This window comes from Pelophylax lessonae (genome assembly GCF_965119305.1).
Source record: "Pelophylax lessonae genome assembly, chromosome: 3".
Taxonomy (NCBI): domain Eukaryota; kingdom Metazoa; phylum Chordata; class Amphibia; order Anura; family Ranidae; genus Pelophylax; species Pelophylax lessonae.
In genome coordinates this window covers 556,665,347-556,683,978 of record NC_138770.1, presented here as the reverse complement: position 1 = coordinate 556,683,978, position 18,632 = coordinate 556,665,347, and the positions used below count along the sequence as shown (strand labels likewise).

Below are 18,632 nucleotides of genomic sequence, written 5' to 3'. Positions count from 1 at the left end.
TTTTTGAGGTTAGGCACTAATGTGGACGAGAAGGCCTGGCTCGAATTCCATTCTCAAATTCATCCCAAAGGTGTTCTATCAGGTTGAGGTCAGGACTCTGCGCAGGCCAGTCAAGTTCCTCCACCCCAAACTCACTCATCCATTTCATTTCACAAATGTGCTTCTGAAAGAATGGTCAAGCATTCCCATAGACACACTCCTAAACCTTGTGGACAGCCTTCCCAGAAGAGTTGAAGATGTTATAGCTGCAAAGGGTGGGCCAACTCAATACTGAACCCTACAGACTAAGACTGGGATGCCATTAAAGTTCATATGTGTGTAAAGGCAGGTGTCCTAATATAGTGTGTAAATTATGCTGTTGTGTGAATAAAAGTGCCAGAACTGACCAAGTATATAAATATCTGTATTGGTGGGATGACCCATAATTTAACAATAATAATTTTTGTTTTGGCACAGCTAGTAAGTGGTAGTTTATTTGAGAGCAAAACTGGAATCCTAATGTAAGGTCTAGAAGTAAAGGCTTGGTATTGGTAGCACATCACCTGACTTAGGAGTACAGAGTTTGGACAGGAAGTATTGCAAAAAGCAGAACTGGGATCTCAGAAGGTTCAGATTTCAGTGCATGAAAATCCCTTTTCTTTTGGTAGTCAGAACATCTGGAACATGTAAAGATTTTAAATGACCTTTAGAAAGAGAGAGAAAAATAAAACCATTTTGCATAATTATGGGAATCCCCTTTAACTAGTTAGGATTGCAAACCAAAGTTTGTGTGTACCTTTATTTAAAATACTGGTAAAGATAACCATTCTAATTTTTAAAAAAAACAGCAACAAAGTAACTATAATTGTACCATGGAAATAGCAACTTAAAAAAGTTCAGGTCATTATTTCACTCTTCTAGACACTAGATGTAACGATTATCTCCTAAAGAACACAGGAAGCCCGGAGGCTACACACAGTACAAATGTGAATTCAAGGAGACGCTCCACATCCATCAGGCAGGCACAAAACCTCCTCATATTTCTCAACATGTGCGAATAGGTGTGTTAGTCAGAAATTAACCATTAATAGCACTGTAAATAAACATTTTCAATGCTATTCTTGATAGAGAGCAACTTACGCACCAGCATAGGGGTTGTCTAAATACGTTTCAAAACATTTGGTGTCCTTGGTTATCCTCTCCTACCTTACCTTCATCGACCACTAGTTATTCTGCATATTCTTGTTCTATCTTTCATTTTTGTGTTCTGTGTTATGCATACCAAAAAAACTTAAATAAACAGTACCTGATTGAAAATATATATATATATATTTGCATAGTATATAGTTTATACAGTATGTTCTTACAACTACTGAATATTTAATTGAAATAGATTTCATAAAAATATATGAAGACACCATTTTTGCAATTTCTTTAAATAGAACTGTCTGTATTGCCTAACCGCAATTAATCAAACATTTATTCTGCAGTTGTCATCTTTCATTACAGGTGTTTTAATTTGATTGGTTGATGACAATAAAGAACTACAGTTATAATACAGATAATAAACAAGGGCTTATGCTCATTAAGAGCCGGTTCACACTACTCCGACTTGGAATGCGACTTGTGTGCCCTCAAGTCGCCCCAAGTCTCTTGTCTTTACAAATTCAATGTAAATGAGAGCCGTCTTAATATGCACTACTGAAGTCGCTCCGACTTCAGAAAAGGTTCCTGTACTACTTCAAGGCGACCTCTATCCGACTTGTGCACATAGACTTCAATGGGAGTTGCCTCTTAGTCGGATCCTTATCTATTTTCAAGCGACTGTGATCAGACTTCCAGGAAGAAGAAAAGATTACCCAGGCATTCCCCACAGACAAAGTCACCTATCATTTAAAGCAGAGTTCCAGCCTCACACGCTCACCTGTCCAACGGTCCAGCGATGCGGCCGCCCGAAGCCTCGCTCTTCTCCTTCTCTGCTCTGCAGCACTGGCATCACTGGTGTGGGCACCCGGCTGTGACATTTTGCGGCTTCACAGCCGGGTACGCACTGCGCATGCGCGAGTTGCGCTACGCGTTGTGATTGGCCGGCAATCTTCTGGGACCTCTGACATGTCCCAGAAGATTGCAGGGAGGGAGGGGGAGAGGAGAATTCCGCTCAGGGCGCCGCGGCGCTCCGAGCGGAAGTGGGAGCAGGTACCTGTCAAAACTAGGTACCCGCTACCCCCCCAAAAAAATGACATGCCAAATGTGGCATGTCGGGGGTTAGAACCACCTAAAGCGGAAGTTCCACTTTTGGGTGGAACTCCGCTTTAAGTCTCTTCAAAGTCGTGCTAAAATCGGCGCTAAAAAGTTGCTTCTTCATGGGGAGACTTTGAGTCGGAGTAGTGTGAACCGGCTCTTAATTAAAACGAGGAGTTGCCTGTAGCAAAATGTAAGGCTTGTTTTTCTAAACTGCACTTAATCAATAAAAGATGAAATCCTACAGACGGCAGCTTTTTCTCTACCCTCTCTTTCAGAGTTTGTAAATGATTGAGCCCACTTTCTGTGTCAGATACATTACAATTCAACATTACAATTCCCCCTTAGGCAGAAACAGGTATTCCCATTGGAGGATTTCCCCCCACCTTTTGTATTAGGGGCACTTACTGTATATATGTTGTATTTGAGATTTGCTATCATTTTCTTTCAGTGACAACAAATACTCGGACAAACAGAGATGTTTTTTGCTTGCACGTGTTTTGAATGATGGAATTCAGCAGAGCTTCACCTCATTCACAAAGCTAGGGAAAATTTCCCAAAAAAATGGAAATTCCCTAGCAAATAGAAGGTTGCTATGGGTAACATTTTAAATACCACTAAAATGTATTGAGACGGATAGTAGACTTTGTGAAGAACAACACTAGCATGAAAATTTTTTAAATATTTGGTGATACTAAACAGAGAAGGGTTAATTGCCATAATTCATTCACATAAATCATATACAGTGGGGAAAATAATTATTTAATCCCATGCAGATTTTGTAAGTTTGCCCGCTTAAAAAGAAATAAAGGGTCTATCATTTTTATCATATGTATTTTAAATGATAGAGACAGAATATCAACCAAAAATCTAGAAAAAACACATGTTGCAAATGTTATAAATGGAGTTGCAGCAATACATGACTTAGTACTTGGTGGAGAAACCCTTGTTGACAAGCACAAAGGTTAGACGTTTCTTGTAGTTGATTACTAGGTTTGCACACATCTAAAGAGGGATTTTGGTCCACTCTTCATTACAGATCTTCTCTAAATCATTAAGGTTCCTTGGCTGTCGCTTGGCAACTCAAAGTTTCAACTCCCTCCATACATTTTCCATAGGATTAAGGTCTGGAAGTCTCGCATGGAGTGGCTAGGCCACTCTGAGACCTTAATGGGCTTCTTCTTGAGCCACACCTTTGTTGCCTTGGTGGTATATTTTGGGTCATTGTCATGCTGGAAGACCTATCCACAACCCATCTTTAGTGTTCTGGCTGAGGTAAGAAGGTTCTCATTCAAGATTTTGCAATACCTGCCCCTTTCCATTGGCCTCTCAATGCCGCAGAGTCGGCCTGTACACTTGGCAGAGAAACAGCCCCAAAGCATAATGTTTCCATCGTCATGCTTGACTGTAGGGATGGTGTTCTTAGGGTCATAGTCAGCATTTTTCTTCCTCCAAACATGACAAGTCGAGTTAATGGCAAAAAGTTAAATTTTGGTCTCATGTGACCACAGCACTTTCTCCTAATCCTTCTCTAAATCATTTAGATGTTCATAAGCAAACTTCAGATGGGCCTGTGCATATGCCTTATTGAGGAGGGGGACCTTGTGGTCGCTGCAGGCTTTCAGTCCATGGTGACATATTGTGTTACCAATGTTTTGTTTGGTGACCGTGGTCCCAACTGCCTTGAGATCATTCACAAGCTCCTCCCGTGTAGTTTTGGGCTGATCCCTCAATTTTCTCATGATCATCCTTACCCCATGAGGCGAAATCTTGTATGGAGCTCCAGACCAAGGGCGATTGATGGGTATTTTATATTTCTTCCATTTGTTAATAATCACTCCAACAGTTGTCTCCTCCTCAGTAAGCTTCTTACTGATGGTCTAGTAGCCTATTCCAGCCTTGTGCAGGTCTACAATCTTGTCCCGAATGTCCTTTTACAGCTGTTTGGTCTTGCTCATGATGGTAAGGTTTGAATGAAAGAAAGACATTCTGTGGACAGGTGATTTTTATACACATAAGGAGTTATCGTTAGGAGCACCTTCTTAAAGTGAATGTAAAGTCTTGTTTTAAAAAAAAATAACAAAGATGTTATACTTATTTTCTCTGTGAAGTGGTTTTGCACAGAGCAGCCCAGATCCTCCTCTTCTCGGGTCCCTCTACTGCTCTCCTGGCCCCTCCCTCCTGTTTACTGCCCCCACAACAAGCAGCTTGCTATGGGAGCACCCGAGCAGAGTCGCAGCTCCCTGTGTCCATTCAGACTCAGACCTACGACCCGGCCCCACCTGATCTCTCTCTCCTGATTGGCCGAATTATTTTGATTTAAGCAGCGGGAGCCAATCATGCCTTGCTGCTTTCTCAGCCAATGAGGAGGGGACTTCCAGGCAGCTTAGACACTCCTGCAACATCGCTGGATGAAGACATGCTCAGGTAAGTATTAGGGGGGCTAAGAGGGGCTGCTGCACACATAGAATGCATTAAGTTAAAAAAACCTTACAAAATCTGCTGGGGATCAATTATTTTTTTTCCTCACTGTATATCGTGCCGCTGTATTTTGTTTTGTTCCTTTTTTTTAATTTAAATCCTTTGGTACCTTATTCCTGGAGCACTGTTGTTAGCTCACATGATCCTTCCCTGTTCTTTGGCATCTGCAGGGAGAGGGAGAGATCCTTAGTAGGGGCTTTTATTGCTCTGCTAATGTATGCTCTCTACAGTGTGAGTCTGTGTCTGGCCAGCCCTGATTGGTGCTGTGCCAGTCACGATTAAAAAAAAAAAAAAAAGTTTCAGAAGAGCAATTCAAATTAAAATATAAAAATCAAAAACTGTTTTATAGCTCCATATAAGTCTTTATTGAACATCAAATGCATATATATGTGCATTATTTTGAGGTAGGCAAAGTGAAAGATGACTGACACTAGCTTTTGTTTTGTTCAGATGGCATCTAAATCCAAAGCTCTTTTTTTTTTGTGTATTCGCAATTATTTATATATAAAATACTGATTTATATTCAAACTAAGCGTTTTTATGTGAGTTTCTTAGTGACTGTAATCAATCATCATACTATTTCCCATCCCCATGGTGTGTAGCATTAAGCAGACAGAGGAGGAGAGAGGAAGGGGAGTGTAATTTATTACTGTGTATATGCCCACATGTGGGCTGCACAGTTAAGAAAAAGGAGAAAATGAAGAGTTTAGAAGGGACCTGAAATATAAGCATGCTCATTAGAGGACACCAGCATGTCTACACAATCTTAGCCAACAGTGGGGACACAGAGGATGAGAGGGACAGCTGAAGGTAGGATAATATTTCACTAAACACAAAAAAAAATGATTTAGTGGCTTTGTGAGTATGAACACTCGGTTATATAGCCTGTAATGAGAATTTTTCATAGACTGGGCTTAATGACACTTTAACTGGCTTTGCTATGTATGAAAAATTAAAACTAGCATAATCAAAAAACTTATAAAAGCTAATAAAAGAACATTTCTGTCAAACAGCAGCGGCATCTGATCTGATGCAGCCTCTCTTTAGCTATTCTGACAGCCGCCAAAGCTCAGCAGAAGATTTGTTCATCCATACTGTACAGTGTGAAGGGGGAATCTGTTTTTTTTTTTTTTTTTTTTAATTCAACCCCAGACTGAAAAAAAAAAAAAAAATCTCGAGTCTGCTTTGCTCCCTCACACTTAATTAGATTGCCATTGATACCATATTTGATAGCGTGTGAATTGGCACTTATAGTGGGTATAGAAAAGTATCACCCCCATTTTGTTGCTTTGTAGCCTGATATTAAGACAGACCCAGTTTTTGTTTTATCCAGCTGTATTTTCTATTGCAACTTAGAACATCCTAGTGGAAGATATAACACCAACATATCAGAATTTTTTTTTTTTTTCAAAAACAGCATCAGTGAGTTGGATTTCAGTATTTTGTTGGACCCACTTTTGCTTTAATTACAGCCTTTAGTCTGTTGGGATATGTCTCTACTAACTTTGTACATCTAGACTATTTGCCCACTCTTCTTTGCAGAACTGCTCAAGTTAAGTTAAATTTGATGGTGACCATTGGTGAACTGCTGTCTTCAAGTCATTTGACAGATTTTCAATGGGGTTTAAGTCTGGGCTCTGACTGGGCCATGTAAGGACATTCACCTTTTTCTCCTTCAACCACTGTGTGGTCGTTTTTGCAGCGTGCTTTGGGTCATTGTCATGTTGGAAGGTAAACATTCTTCTCATTGACAACTTTCTGGCAGAGGGGAGCAGATTTTTCGCAAGAATTTGATGGTATTTTGCCCCATCCATTTTTCTTCTATCCTGACAATTGCTCCAGTTCCTGCTGCAGAGAAACACCCCCATATAGGATATTACCATCTCCATGCTTTCCTGTAGGAATGGTGCTATTTGGATGGTGAGGTGTAAAGGATTCACCGTCAGACATATCGTTTGGTGTTGAGGCCAAATAATTCCATTTTAGTCTCATCTCATGCGTGGCGGGAATCCAGACATGGATATATCGGTCATAGATAATACCAACATAAATTAGATAATAAAGTCATTTGAAAAATGAATCCAAAATAGAATGAACCAATATTTATTCAACAATGTAACTAAGGTAGATTCTGTATTAAACCTACCAACACTGCTACATTAATGTTTTAGCATGCAGAAAAACAGTAAGACCCATAACCAAGGGCTTTGTGAGCAGTCTTAGGCCTCTTGCTTGAAAAAGCTTAGTACATTGTTTTTTTTTCTTACTGATCTAAAATGCAGCCCATTGTTTACAGGCGAGTAAACAAGTGCTGCGTATTCTTGAGTAAAAAAAATAATAAACATCTGCATTCCCGGTCATTCTTTTGCGCCGGTACACATAAATACGTGCATATCAGCATAAATGGCAATTCATTTTCCCTAGGAAGGTATTGTGCACATAAATATGCATATACGTGCAAATACACACAGAAATACGTGCAAATTTGCGCAAAACCAATTCCTAAAAATTGCGTTCAAAAAAATCAGAAGCTCAAACATCAGTGCCGTGTGCAAGAAGCCTTACAAAAAAAAGCTAAACAGATAAAATAGACATTGTCTGTTTGTGAAGGAAGATTGGTAAGGAAATGCTAATAAAGGGCTACAGACCTATATCTATTATATGAATTTCCAGTATATCTACAGTATATACATGTGTATATACTGATCACCTAAGCTTCTTCCACTATGAACATGTTTTATTGCTATGAAAATGCAAAATATTTTGCAGCACTTTACAACCATTATACAAAGCAAAATACCCTGCAAATGTTAAAATATGCCTAGACTCTCACACACATAAAGTCTTCTGAAATTATAATTAAAAAAGATATTCGTTGGTCACGTGGCCTGCTGAACGTGTAACTGATACTGGGTAAGCATTTAGTGCTCTTTACTTCTGTTTAACCATTACAAGGGGATTTCTTTTATGTAATATCTTCATTGAGAATTATTCAGCTTTAAGAGGAACTTCCAAAGTAAGAGAGTATGGAAAATGTGCGGTGTTAGTAAAGCTTTAACAAAGTGATACACTACATATTTTAAAGATGGCTTGTGACAAATAGCTTTTCTTTTTTTTTTTTTTTTTTTAAATGAGGAGGTGCAAAGGATGGTGCCTTACATTGGATGGCCATAAAATGTAAATAACATTGTATTACTTTGAACCTGGATACCCACTGTTTTAAGAGATAGGTTTCCCTGCACTGGCAAATTATACCCAGACATACTCTTGTTAGGTATTAGCATTCATTGCATTCAGTGACAAAGCATTATTTGGTGCAGTTACATTTTCATACCCAATTGTATTCAATCCTGCAAGATATCACACAGCTACTTGTCAAAAATGTTCCCGATCAGGCGAAAATGCACTCTGCATTAGTATTAAGTCCTATGGACTTCTGAGAATGTGCTTGAAAGTCCATAGGATTGCATAGGAGTTCAGAGTGCATGCTTGGGCCTGGCCGGAAACATTTTGACAAGGGTCCATGCAATAAAGTGAGAAATTCTTTAGAAACCAGTGAGTATAGGGCTGGAGGCCTACCATACTGACAGCAATTTTACATTAGGTGTGGTTCATATCACTGTAGGTACACCCTAAAAACTACAGGGTACATACACATTTAAATAACAGCCGTAATCTGGAAAATAGAAATGAAATAAACAATATGGCAGTGTTGGGTGTTTTTTCTCTGTGGCAGTTATTTTCATATATTTAGGATTATAGGAGTTATGTATTCCTTATTGAATGTTAAAGCAGAACATAACAATTTGAAAACAATTAATGCTCTTTAACAAAAGAACATGCATTTCACATTAGTAATTTTGCTACCAGAAAGACTGTGTGCTGTAAATTGCCTACTGTTTCTGTAAGCCCGAAGCTGCCATTTTGCTGAAACCTAGTCACTTTCTAATTAAGAACTCTTCCCTTATCCACAGTCTCAAAAATTAAATGTCATTTTCTGCAATTAAAATGTGTGCTTTTACAGCCTTGATTTTATGTCTTGGCTCAGCTAGAGAGGAAAGCTGCATATACAGTTGTGCTCATAAGTTTACATACCCTGGCAGAATTTGATTTCTTGGCCATTTTTCCGAGAATCTGAATGATAACACAAAAACTTTTGTTTCACTCATGGTTAGTGTTTGGTCGAAGCCATTTATTTTCAATTAACTGTGTTTACTCTTTTTAAATCATAATGACAACAAAACCTACCCAAATGACCCTATTTAAAAGTTTACATACCCTGGTGATTTTGGCCTGATAACATGCACACAAGTTGACACAAAGGGGTTTGAATGGCTATTAAAGGTAACAATCCTCACCTGTGATCTGTTTGCTTGTAATTAACGTGTGTGTGTATAAAAGGTCAGTGAGTTTCTGGACTCCTGACAGACCCTTGCATCCTTCATCCAGTGCTGCACTGACATTTCTGGATTCTGAGTCATGGGGAAAGCAAAAGAATTGTCAAAGGATGCGGGAAAAGGTAGTTGAACTATAGAAAACAGGAAAGGGATATAAAAAGATATCCAAGGAATTGATAATGCCAATCAGCTGTGTACAAACTCTGACCAAGAAGTGGAAAATGAGGGTTTCTTTTGAAACCAAACCACGGTCAGGTAGACCAACTAACATTTCAACCATAACTGCCAGGAAAATTGTTCAGGATGCAAAGAAAACCCCACAAATAACTTCAGGTGAAATACAGGACTCTCTGAAAACATGTGGTGTGGCTGTTTCAAGATGCACAATAAGTAGGTACATGAAGAAAGATGGGCTGCATAGCCAGAGTCGCAAGAAGAAAGCCATTACTACACAAATGCCACAAAGAATCCCGCTTACAATACGCCAAACAGCACAGAGACAAGCCTCAAACCTTCTGGCACAAAGTCATTTGGAGTGATGAGACCAAAATTGAACTTTTTGGCCACAACCATAAACACTACATTCGGAGAGGAGTCAACAAGGCCTATAATGAAAGGTACACCATTCCTAATGTGAAACACGGAGGTGGATCGCTGATGTTTTGGGGATGTGTAAGCTACAAAGGCACTAGAAATTTGGTCAGAATTGATGGCAAGAAGAATGCAGTATGTTTTCAAAAAATACTGGAGGAAAATTTGCATTCATCAGCCCGGAAGCTGCGCATGGGTCGTACTCGGACATTCCAACATGACAATGTCATTTACAGCAGAATAAAGTGAAGGTTCTGGAGTGGTCATCTCAGTCTCCCGACCTCAATATCCTTGAGCTACTCTGGGGAGATCTCAAACGTGCAGTTCATGCAAGACAGCCCAAGAATTTAAAGAAACTGGAGGCTTTTTGCCAGGAAGAATGGGCAGCTTTATCATCTGAGAAGATAAAGAGCCTCATCCACAAATACCCCAAAAGACTTCAAGCGGTCATTGATGTTACAGGGTGCAATACACGGTGTTAAGAACTGGGGTATGTAAACTTTTGATCAGGGTCATTTGGGTAGTTTCTGTTGTCATTATGATTTAAAAAGAGTAAACACAGTTGATTGATAATAAATGGCTTCAGCCAAACACTAACCATGAGTGAAAGAAACGTTTTTGTGTTATCATTCATATTCTCAGAAAAATGGCCAAGAAATCATAAATCATAAATAAATGTACACTTATGAGTACAACTGTATGCTCAGTGTTCAGGTTCATAGTGCTGCTGTGGAGTGAGAAAATATAGAGATAAGATACTATCCTTGTAATTGTAATTCTTGTGTGTCTCCCTGGAAGCAGAGTTTGTTCTGTCACCTCTCCAGTATTTCCTCCTCTGCAGTGTCTATCATTCCTGTTGCTTCCTCCCCCCTTCAGCAGCAGTAAATCTTTAAGATGTTAGCTGATCGGCCTCTGGTGAGACGCCCTCACTTCTCTAAATTTTGGCACAGAGCCAAGAATAGAGAACAGCTGCACAGAGCAGGGTGAGATAGTGTATTACTGGATTTTTTGGTTTTACGCAGCTATACTTGCAAAAGGGCCAGCATGAAGTCCTGTATCTAGACTTAATTTTCTGACTAAAGTTCCACTTAAAGTGGTGTTTAACCCATTATACTATGATCATGACATCCCCTCTGTTATCTAATGCTATGTGTCCCTGTGCTATATAAAAAAAAATGCAGATTATACCTTATCTCAGAGCGTCTCCCAGCGCTCATGTGACTCCTCATCTCTCTCCTCTGCCAGGCTGACAGCAATAGTGGGTGGGGCCAGGTACTGCTGCTGACGTCAGCTGAGGAGTCACGTGAGCGCCCGGAGATGCTCTGAGATAAGGTATAATTGGCATTCTTTTTATATAGCATAGGCACAGGGACACACAGCCTTATATAACAGAGGGGATGGCATGATCATAGTATAGATATGAGAGCAGCAGGAAGGGAGGACTGTGGAGTGGCAAGAGCTGACAGGCAGGGAGGGGAGGAGGACAGAGGAAGAAACAGGAGAGCAGAGCTGCGAATGACGGAGAAAACTGATCACGGTGTTGGGGCTCAGCAGCCATGATAAACCATGGTCAGTTTACAGGGGGGAGGGTATAGCCAGGCAGGATCAGCCAGGTATTTCAGGTGATACAGGGGGCCAAAATCACACAGCACAAACACTGTGCTGCATAACATAATTCAAAGGCAACAGGATCCTTTTTTTTTTTTTGGGTAACAAACAGTCCAAAGTAATAACTCCTCTAAGGGAGTCGGCATGATGTCCTGCATTTACAGTGTAATTATACAGAGAGGGTTGCTGATATAATGACATCAGCACTAATCTCTACATCACCAAGGACTACTCCCCGCAGGAGAAGATTGAAAGACGGGAAATGGGACCATTGTAGGGGGCATGGAGCCAGAGAGGAGCTTTAAATGTCTCTTATATTGGCATATTCACAGTGTCAATGGTGTATACGTGTTCACTAATATACCGAGCATTTTCACTGCTATATCCATTGTGGCAATGATTTGTAGCACATTGAAATTAATATTACTGATAGTCATTCAAAGTGTTCATTTAGCAAAGAAAGTCCTGTGAAATATAAAAGCAAACCAATTCTTTCTTTCACATGATTGGTTGAATAAACACACGGGTTGATTTATTAAAGGCATATAAGCTGTTTACTTTGCAAGTGAAGTTGCATTTTGTATGGGAATTTTCCCTAAAGCTTAGTGAATGAGGTTACGCTCTGCTGACCTCCATCATCCTGTGCAAATATAAATGCATTTTTTTTTCCTTGCATGTGATTAGGTATCCTTTAAAAACTTTACTACATTCAATAAGCTTTGAGGCAAATCCCCATGTAAAGTTAACAGCCTGTTTGCCTTTGGCAAATCAACCTAACAGCATCACTTGTCTAGTAAGTGAAATTAACATTCGCTTTTCAAAAATTCCTTATGCCTTTAGTATATAATATAATAAATGACAAAAAGTACATAAAATAAAATAAAAAAAAAGGGGTCCAGTGCCAAAATGTCTGCAGTGATGATAATCTGATGCAGATCACCTAGTGCTTTTTCCTACGTTAAAGGCCCGTACACACGTACCGATCGTCGGCATACAAACGTCGGTGGACGAAGGATCTGCCGATTGTACGCGTGTTAGTATGGTGCCTCCGACAGATGTCTGCGCACAATCCGCGGACAAAAGTCTTTCGTGCAAACATGAAAATATTTGTATGCCGACACCAGAACGGACGATTGTTCGCCTGTCAGTACACAATTCGGCCGACAGACCGCAGATTTGCAAGACTGGGCATGCTCAGAAAATAGAAAACACAGGGAAAGTTAACCATTACATGACATCACTTCTGCAGTCGGCGGACAAAATTCTTGTGCTGTCCTTGTGCTGTCTTTGCACTTTTCAGCAGACACCGACATCCCGGGGAGAAAAGAGGAACATTTGTAAGCCGACCATCGGTACGTGTGTACGGGGCTTAACACCTATGTGTTTTTTAGTGTGTTTTGCAGAAATGCACTACAGACCTTTTAACATGGTTTCCTATGGATGTAGTTTCAAATCTGTGCGTTTTTTGGAAAGGGTCAGGGACTTTTTTACCCGCAGCAGATTGTGTTTTGCGTGTAATAGACTTAAACGGAGCCACACCAAAACGCAAATGTTGCATTTTTGATGCGTTTTGCAGGGGGGTTCTCTTTGCAACACTGTATAGCTGATTGCTAAGGAGCAGGCCGGGAAACCAGCTGATGCATCCTTAACAATCGATAAGTCATCAGCTGTCAGCAGAGTTCCCCGCTGACAGCTGAATGTAAAAAAAAAAGAAAAAAAGAATTGCCCGGCAAAAAAATAGAAAAAGAAGAAAACTATGTGGGGTCCCCACCCCCCAATCCATACCAGGCCCTTCGGGTCTGGTATAGATTTGGAAGGGAACCTCACGCCAATTTTTCTTTTTAAATGGTGTAGGGTCCCCCTAAAATGCATACCAGACCCTTATCTGAGCATGCAGCCCGGCAGGTCAGGAAAGGAAGGGGACGAGCGAGCCTCCCCAGCCCCCGAACCATACCAGGCCCTTCGGGTCAGGTATAGATTTGGAAGGGAACCTCACGCCAATTTTTCTTTTTAAATGGTGTAGGGTCCCCCTAAAATGCATACCAGACCCTTATCTGAGCATGCAGCCTGGCAGGTCAGGAAAGGAAGGGGACGAGCGAGCCTCCCCAGCCCCCGAACCATACCAGGCCACATGCTCTCAACATGTAGGGGCTTTGCCCCCCCACCCCAAACCTTGCCCCCATGTTGGTGAGGACAAGTGCCTTTTCCCCACAGCCCTGGGCGGTGGTTGTGGGAGTCTTGAGGCAAGGGGCTTATCGGAATCTGGAAGCCCCCTTTAACAAGGGGGCTCCAAGATCCTGGCCAATTCCTTTGTTAAAAATAAGTGTCCCCCGATGTATCGTCAATCACGCCGCCCACCGGACCGAAAAAAAAGCTCTGCCCGCGATGAAGGCTAACCGCTGACTGTCTGCTCCTCTGTCTGACTGCTCCTAAATAGATAAGGGGCGGGGCCACCTGGCGACCTCACCTGGTGGCACCGCCCCCCTGTGACGTCCTTGAACAATGCATACTGGCCCGTTGACGTCACAGGGCGGCGGTGCCTCAGGTGACATTGCCAGGTAGCCCCGCCCCTTATTTATTTAAGAACTGTCAGATGAAGAAGCAGGCAGTCACAGTTAGCCTTCGTTGCGGGCGGAGCATTTTTTTTTCAGGCCTGGCGGTGAGGGAGGGGCGTGACTGACGATGGATCTATATTGTTTTTTTTTTTTTAATAAAGGAATTGTCAAAAACTGTGTTTTATTTCTTTTTGACACTTCTTTTTAGTGAATGAGTTGGGGTACAATGTACCCCCTACACATTCACAAGGGGGGGGGGTCAGGACCTAGGGGCTTCTTCTTAAGAGGTTTCCAGATTCCGATAAGCCCCCTGCCCGCAGACCCCCACAACAGCAGCCCAGGGTTGTGGGAAAGAGGCCTATGTCTCCATCAACATGGGGACAAGGTGTTTTGGGGCAGGGGGCCAGAGCCACACAGTTTTTTTCCCAATTATTCTTTTATTTTTTTTTGCTGGCAGTTTTCTTTCTTTCTACATTCAGCTGTCAGCAGGAAACCCCGCTGACCGCTGATGACTCATTGGTTGTGAAGGACGCGGCGGTCGGCTTTCCGGCTCGCTCCTTAGCAACCAGCTAAACACAGTGTGTTTAAAGAGAAAAAACAATGAAAACTGCATGCAAAAACGCGGGTTTAAAAGCACCAGAAAAAACGCATCACGCGCAGCTGCATAGAAGTGAACCTAGACTTAACCCACATTGTGCAACCTCCTGCATAAGAATATGCCAGTACATAGATATGCTCCTATTACAGTGGTATAAATATTCAGCAAAGTACTGATTATGCAGCAGCAACCAGCGGTAAAGTCCAACTTGCTTGCAGTGTTTGCTTTAAATGTAATTAGTTCTATGGCCTGGGTGAGTTACCATAGAGTAGAAAAGCTGTGTATCCTGCTTACAGATCATTTTGTTTTTTTTGTTTTACAGTTACTGGAGCTGTGCAAGTTGGTGAAAGATGATGCCCTGAAGGTAGTTTCCGCCTTTAACATTCCCGATAACACCATCCAGGCTCCCATTGCTGGCATTCCCAGCACAAGGGCTCAGTGGGCGTATTATCCTCAGCCACAGCAGGAAGGAGACAGCAAAGTGCTAAAGAGAATTAGTGCAAAGCTATAAGTTTACCCAGATGGATGTCATGAAGAGATATAAAGTCAAGTAAAATGACACCGAGAAAATTTCAAGCTATCTTGTTCTCAATGGGAGAAAATGATTCCAATACCTTTATAATAAAGACTTGATATTTTCTGTGATTTTGAATACTGCAACAATAAGCACAGCTAACAATACGAAGACATGGGGACTTTTTAATTTAATTTTTTATAGATAGATTTTTAACAGGAATGTAAAAATTAAATGATGATGAAGTTATTGTCAAGGTATAAATATTGTAACTGTAAAGAAATTTTATGTAACAGGTGAAGAAATATACTGTCTTTAATAATATAGACATGATTTTATTAATCACGTACTGTAAATCCTGCGTGACAATCATTGTTTTAAGTTTCTTTCTATTTTTAAGAACTGCCATGGCAGTGTTGCTGAGTATTCTGAAAATGGGTCACCTGTTTATATTGATGGCAAAGAAATACATTATTGTCTCATTCATTACAAATTGACACGTAGAGCTAAAAAGATAAATCTGAACTTTGTCTAGAGAGCATGTAACAGACAGAATTACTTACATTAGTCAAAGAAAAGAGAAAATGAATGGTACAACAAAACGTTGTCCAAGCATCTGTTGGCGGACTTTATGGGCACATACTGAGTGAACACACTTATTGATTTAAAAAAAAATTTTACTTTAATAGTTAAGAAAGTTTTAAAAGAAAAACAAAGAGCACTATGCAAATGTTGACATATATATAGTTTCTTATACATTCAAAGTTGATATGCAGGCATTCTTGGCAATAGGTGAGGATTGTGGTTGTTATACCAATCTGATATAGTCAACGCGTTTCGCATTTGCGCTTCATCAGGACCTCAGATGATAAAATGACCTCTTAATAAAACAGAAGCATATCATTCATTATTGGTTTATACATATATACAAAAATGCATACATTTACAATCGTATTAACATACATAGGTGTTTATTACATATGCATATATGTCGCCATGTGGCTACGAGGGCAATAGAAGAACGGGTAAACCCACCTCCTCAAGATGCAGTGCACGATACCGTACGACCGGGGGCTGAGCTCAATGGCTGAGCACCTCAGACCACGACCACCTGAATTGGTAGATTATCAAGTAACATTTATATTGTTTTCCTTGTTGTTTTTTAAAAAATTTATATTTAGAGTATTTTTAGAAAAAATGAAATTTTGACATCTGTTGTAGAATATTCTATCACACAATGATAATTACCTTGAACTATATTTGATGGATATGGGAACAGGTAGGACGGCTGGATGGAGAATGATATGTGGATCGCCTGAACGTCTTACACCTGAATGTAAAACAATATGTTGGTGTTTCTATTGTAATAACAGTATGTTGGTATTTATATTGTACTAGGATTCCTCAATTGTATTATAATATGTACCTCCCTTTCTCAGGGCATGTACGTGAGCATATTTATGCGCCGTTTTGTGATATAGATATGTCACACCAAAGTAAGAAATAAAGTACGAGAGGGGAGTGGGGGGAGGTAGAGGGGAAGGGAGTGAGGAATGGAAAAAAAGGGGGGGGGGGAAGGGAGGGACAAAAGGGGCGGGGTGGGGGTTAGATGGAGAGAAAGTAAGGTAAAAGAAAAGAGAGGAATAAGGGATAGAAATGGAAAAAGGGGTGGGAAGGAAAGGAAAGTGAGATGGGGAAGGGGGGGAAAAACAGAGACAGATGGTTGGTGTGCATATATATAATCACAGATATACGATATAATATGGGTATATATTTACTGGTATTTTATCTCTATATACCTCAAAAAGGCAGAGGAAAAGGTGTCAGCACAGGTCCAAGAAATTCAATTTTATCGGGTCACATAATCTCCCAAGAGGCCCCACCCACTCTATTTCAGGGGGAGGGGGGGGGAAGGGGGGAAGGGGGGAAGAGGTTTTCTCTATCTATATATACTTACAAATGACTTGTATTCTTATACATCAAACAAAAAGATGTCACTGTTATAGATAGTCTCTGATATCTTGTTATTCTAGGGAATTGGATAGACTCTCATCCAACTGGTAGTAGTAAAACAGATCGATTTGTGCTAAGGATGGAAGGTAAACATATATTCTGTTGGTATTAGCTATGCTAGTAAGTAGTACAAATCATATTCAGGAATGCAGTATATTCTGGCTCTATTTCTCACAAAGGGTATGTGTACTCACATGCTATTACGTCCACATTCATATTCCAGCCGCCTCGTCTTGCTCCCTGGTGGTCTGTGGTCTAAATAGGGTCAGCACACCGGCTGCTAATCAGCACAGGTGTACAGCATCGGCCGCGGCGCATCGGATGTGCGTCATCGGTCGTCGCCGGATATGACGTTCAATGGAACGTGTCTCATGTCGGAGGTAAGAGGGAGCCAATAGAAGCGCAGGGTGCTCACCAGCGACCCGGAAGGGGTGGGTCATCGCCGGCGATGACCCATCCGGCGATGACCCACCCATCCCGGGTCGCTGGTGAGCATCTGATGTGCTCTAGACTTCCGCCCTTTCTTCTTCTCCCGGCCTGTAATCCCGCGCATGCGCCCTAATTCTTTAGCAAGCTCGTTTGTTTTGTGAATGGAAATTAAGTCTCGTGATATCGCCGAGCTGTGCCATGGACACAGGAGATAACGGAGCCCCAGCATGTCATCAAAGGACTTACGGGACGATGAGCATGCCATAAAAACAGAAAAACATGCCCATGCACCAGTGACGTAATGAAAAGTAAAAGGACGAATTACAAGCAAACGGACAAAGTTGTGAGGATTTTACACACAGCGATCAATTAAGTGCTTAGTAATGCTTTATATGGTGGAAAATGGACAGGATGAGTTTACAACCACTTTAACTTAAAAAAAAAATACCTTCTTTCATTCCCAGCCTCCTCCAGATTTCTGAATTCATTTTTTTGCTTCTGTGATGCGACTTTCTGTTGGAGGATGGCTACATTCATTCTCTATGGTCCCACTGTATGTCTGAAAGCAGCTACACTCTCTTGCTCCCCCCCCCCCCCCCCCCAAAGATGAATTAGGGACTATGTACTATGAGATTTGTACTGTGTATATAGCAGTGAACATGTCTGCCAAGAACATGCTCTGCTTGTTCCAAACAACAAGAAGTGAAGGGGAGAAAGAGAGGTTCAGAAGCTCATGGAGAAAGTTAAAACCCCAATTCAAGAAAAGTTGGGATGCTGTGTAAAATCTACATAAAACAGAATGCAATGATTTGCAAATCTCATAAACCCATATTTTATTCACAATAGAATACATCAAATGAATAAAGGGTAACTCTACTTTCCCGTGGGGAAAAAAATAACAAAGAAAAAACAATATTTTAAAAAATATCAAATAAAGTAAAAACAATATAGTGCAGGGGTCTCCAAACGATGGCCCTCCAGTTGTTCAGGAACTACAATTCCCATCATGCCTAGTCATGTCTGTGAATGTCAGAGTTTTACAATGCCTCATGGGATGTGTAGTTCTGCAACAGCTGGAGGGCCGTAGTTTGAAGATCTCTGATATAGTGTATACAATTGCGACACAAGTCATATTGTAATTGAATGTTATTAAAAATGACCTTTCCTTTTCAATCTGCAGCTCTGTAATGTTCTGAAAATACAATGCAACACGGCTACCTGGAGCT

At 40.8% G+C, this 18,632-nt stretch overlaps 1 protein-coding gene and 1 long non-coding RNA gene across 2 annotated transcripts in view; one reads left to right on the top strand and one right to left on the bottom strand.

The window, feature by feature from the left end:
* The window catches only part of LOC309549452, a 56,225-nt gene extending 55,545 nt beyond the window's left edge, over positions 1–680 (bottom strand). Inside the window, exon 1 of the long non-coding RNA XR_014225020.1 lies at positions 543–680. This is a non-coding gene — a long non-coding RNA (uncharacterized lncRNA). The remainder of the gene's footprint in view (positions 1–542) is intronic.
* Positions 1–15,379, top strand: part of ACOXL (acyl-CoA oxidase like) — a 687,302-nt gene extending 671,923 nt beyond the window's left edge. Inside the window, exon 19 of the mRNA XM_082249749.1 lies at positions 14,773–15,379. Coding sequence (XP_082105875.1) covers positions 14,773–14,961 — 189 coding nt within the window. The 3' untranslated portion in view covers positions 14,962–15,379. The remainder of the gene's footprint in view (positions 1–14,772) is intronic.
* Positions 15,380–18,632: the final 3,253 nt, after the last annotated feature.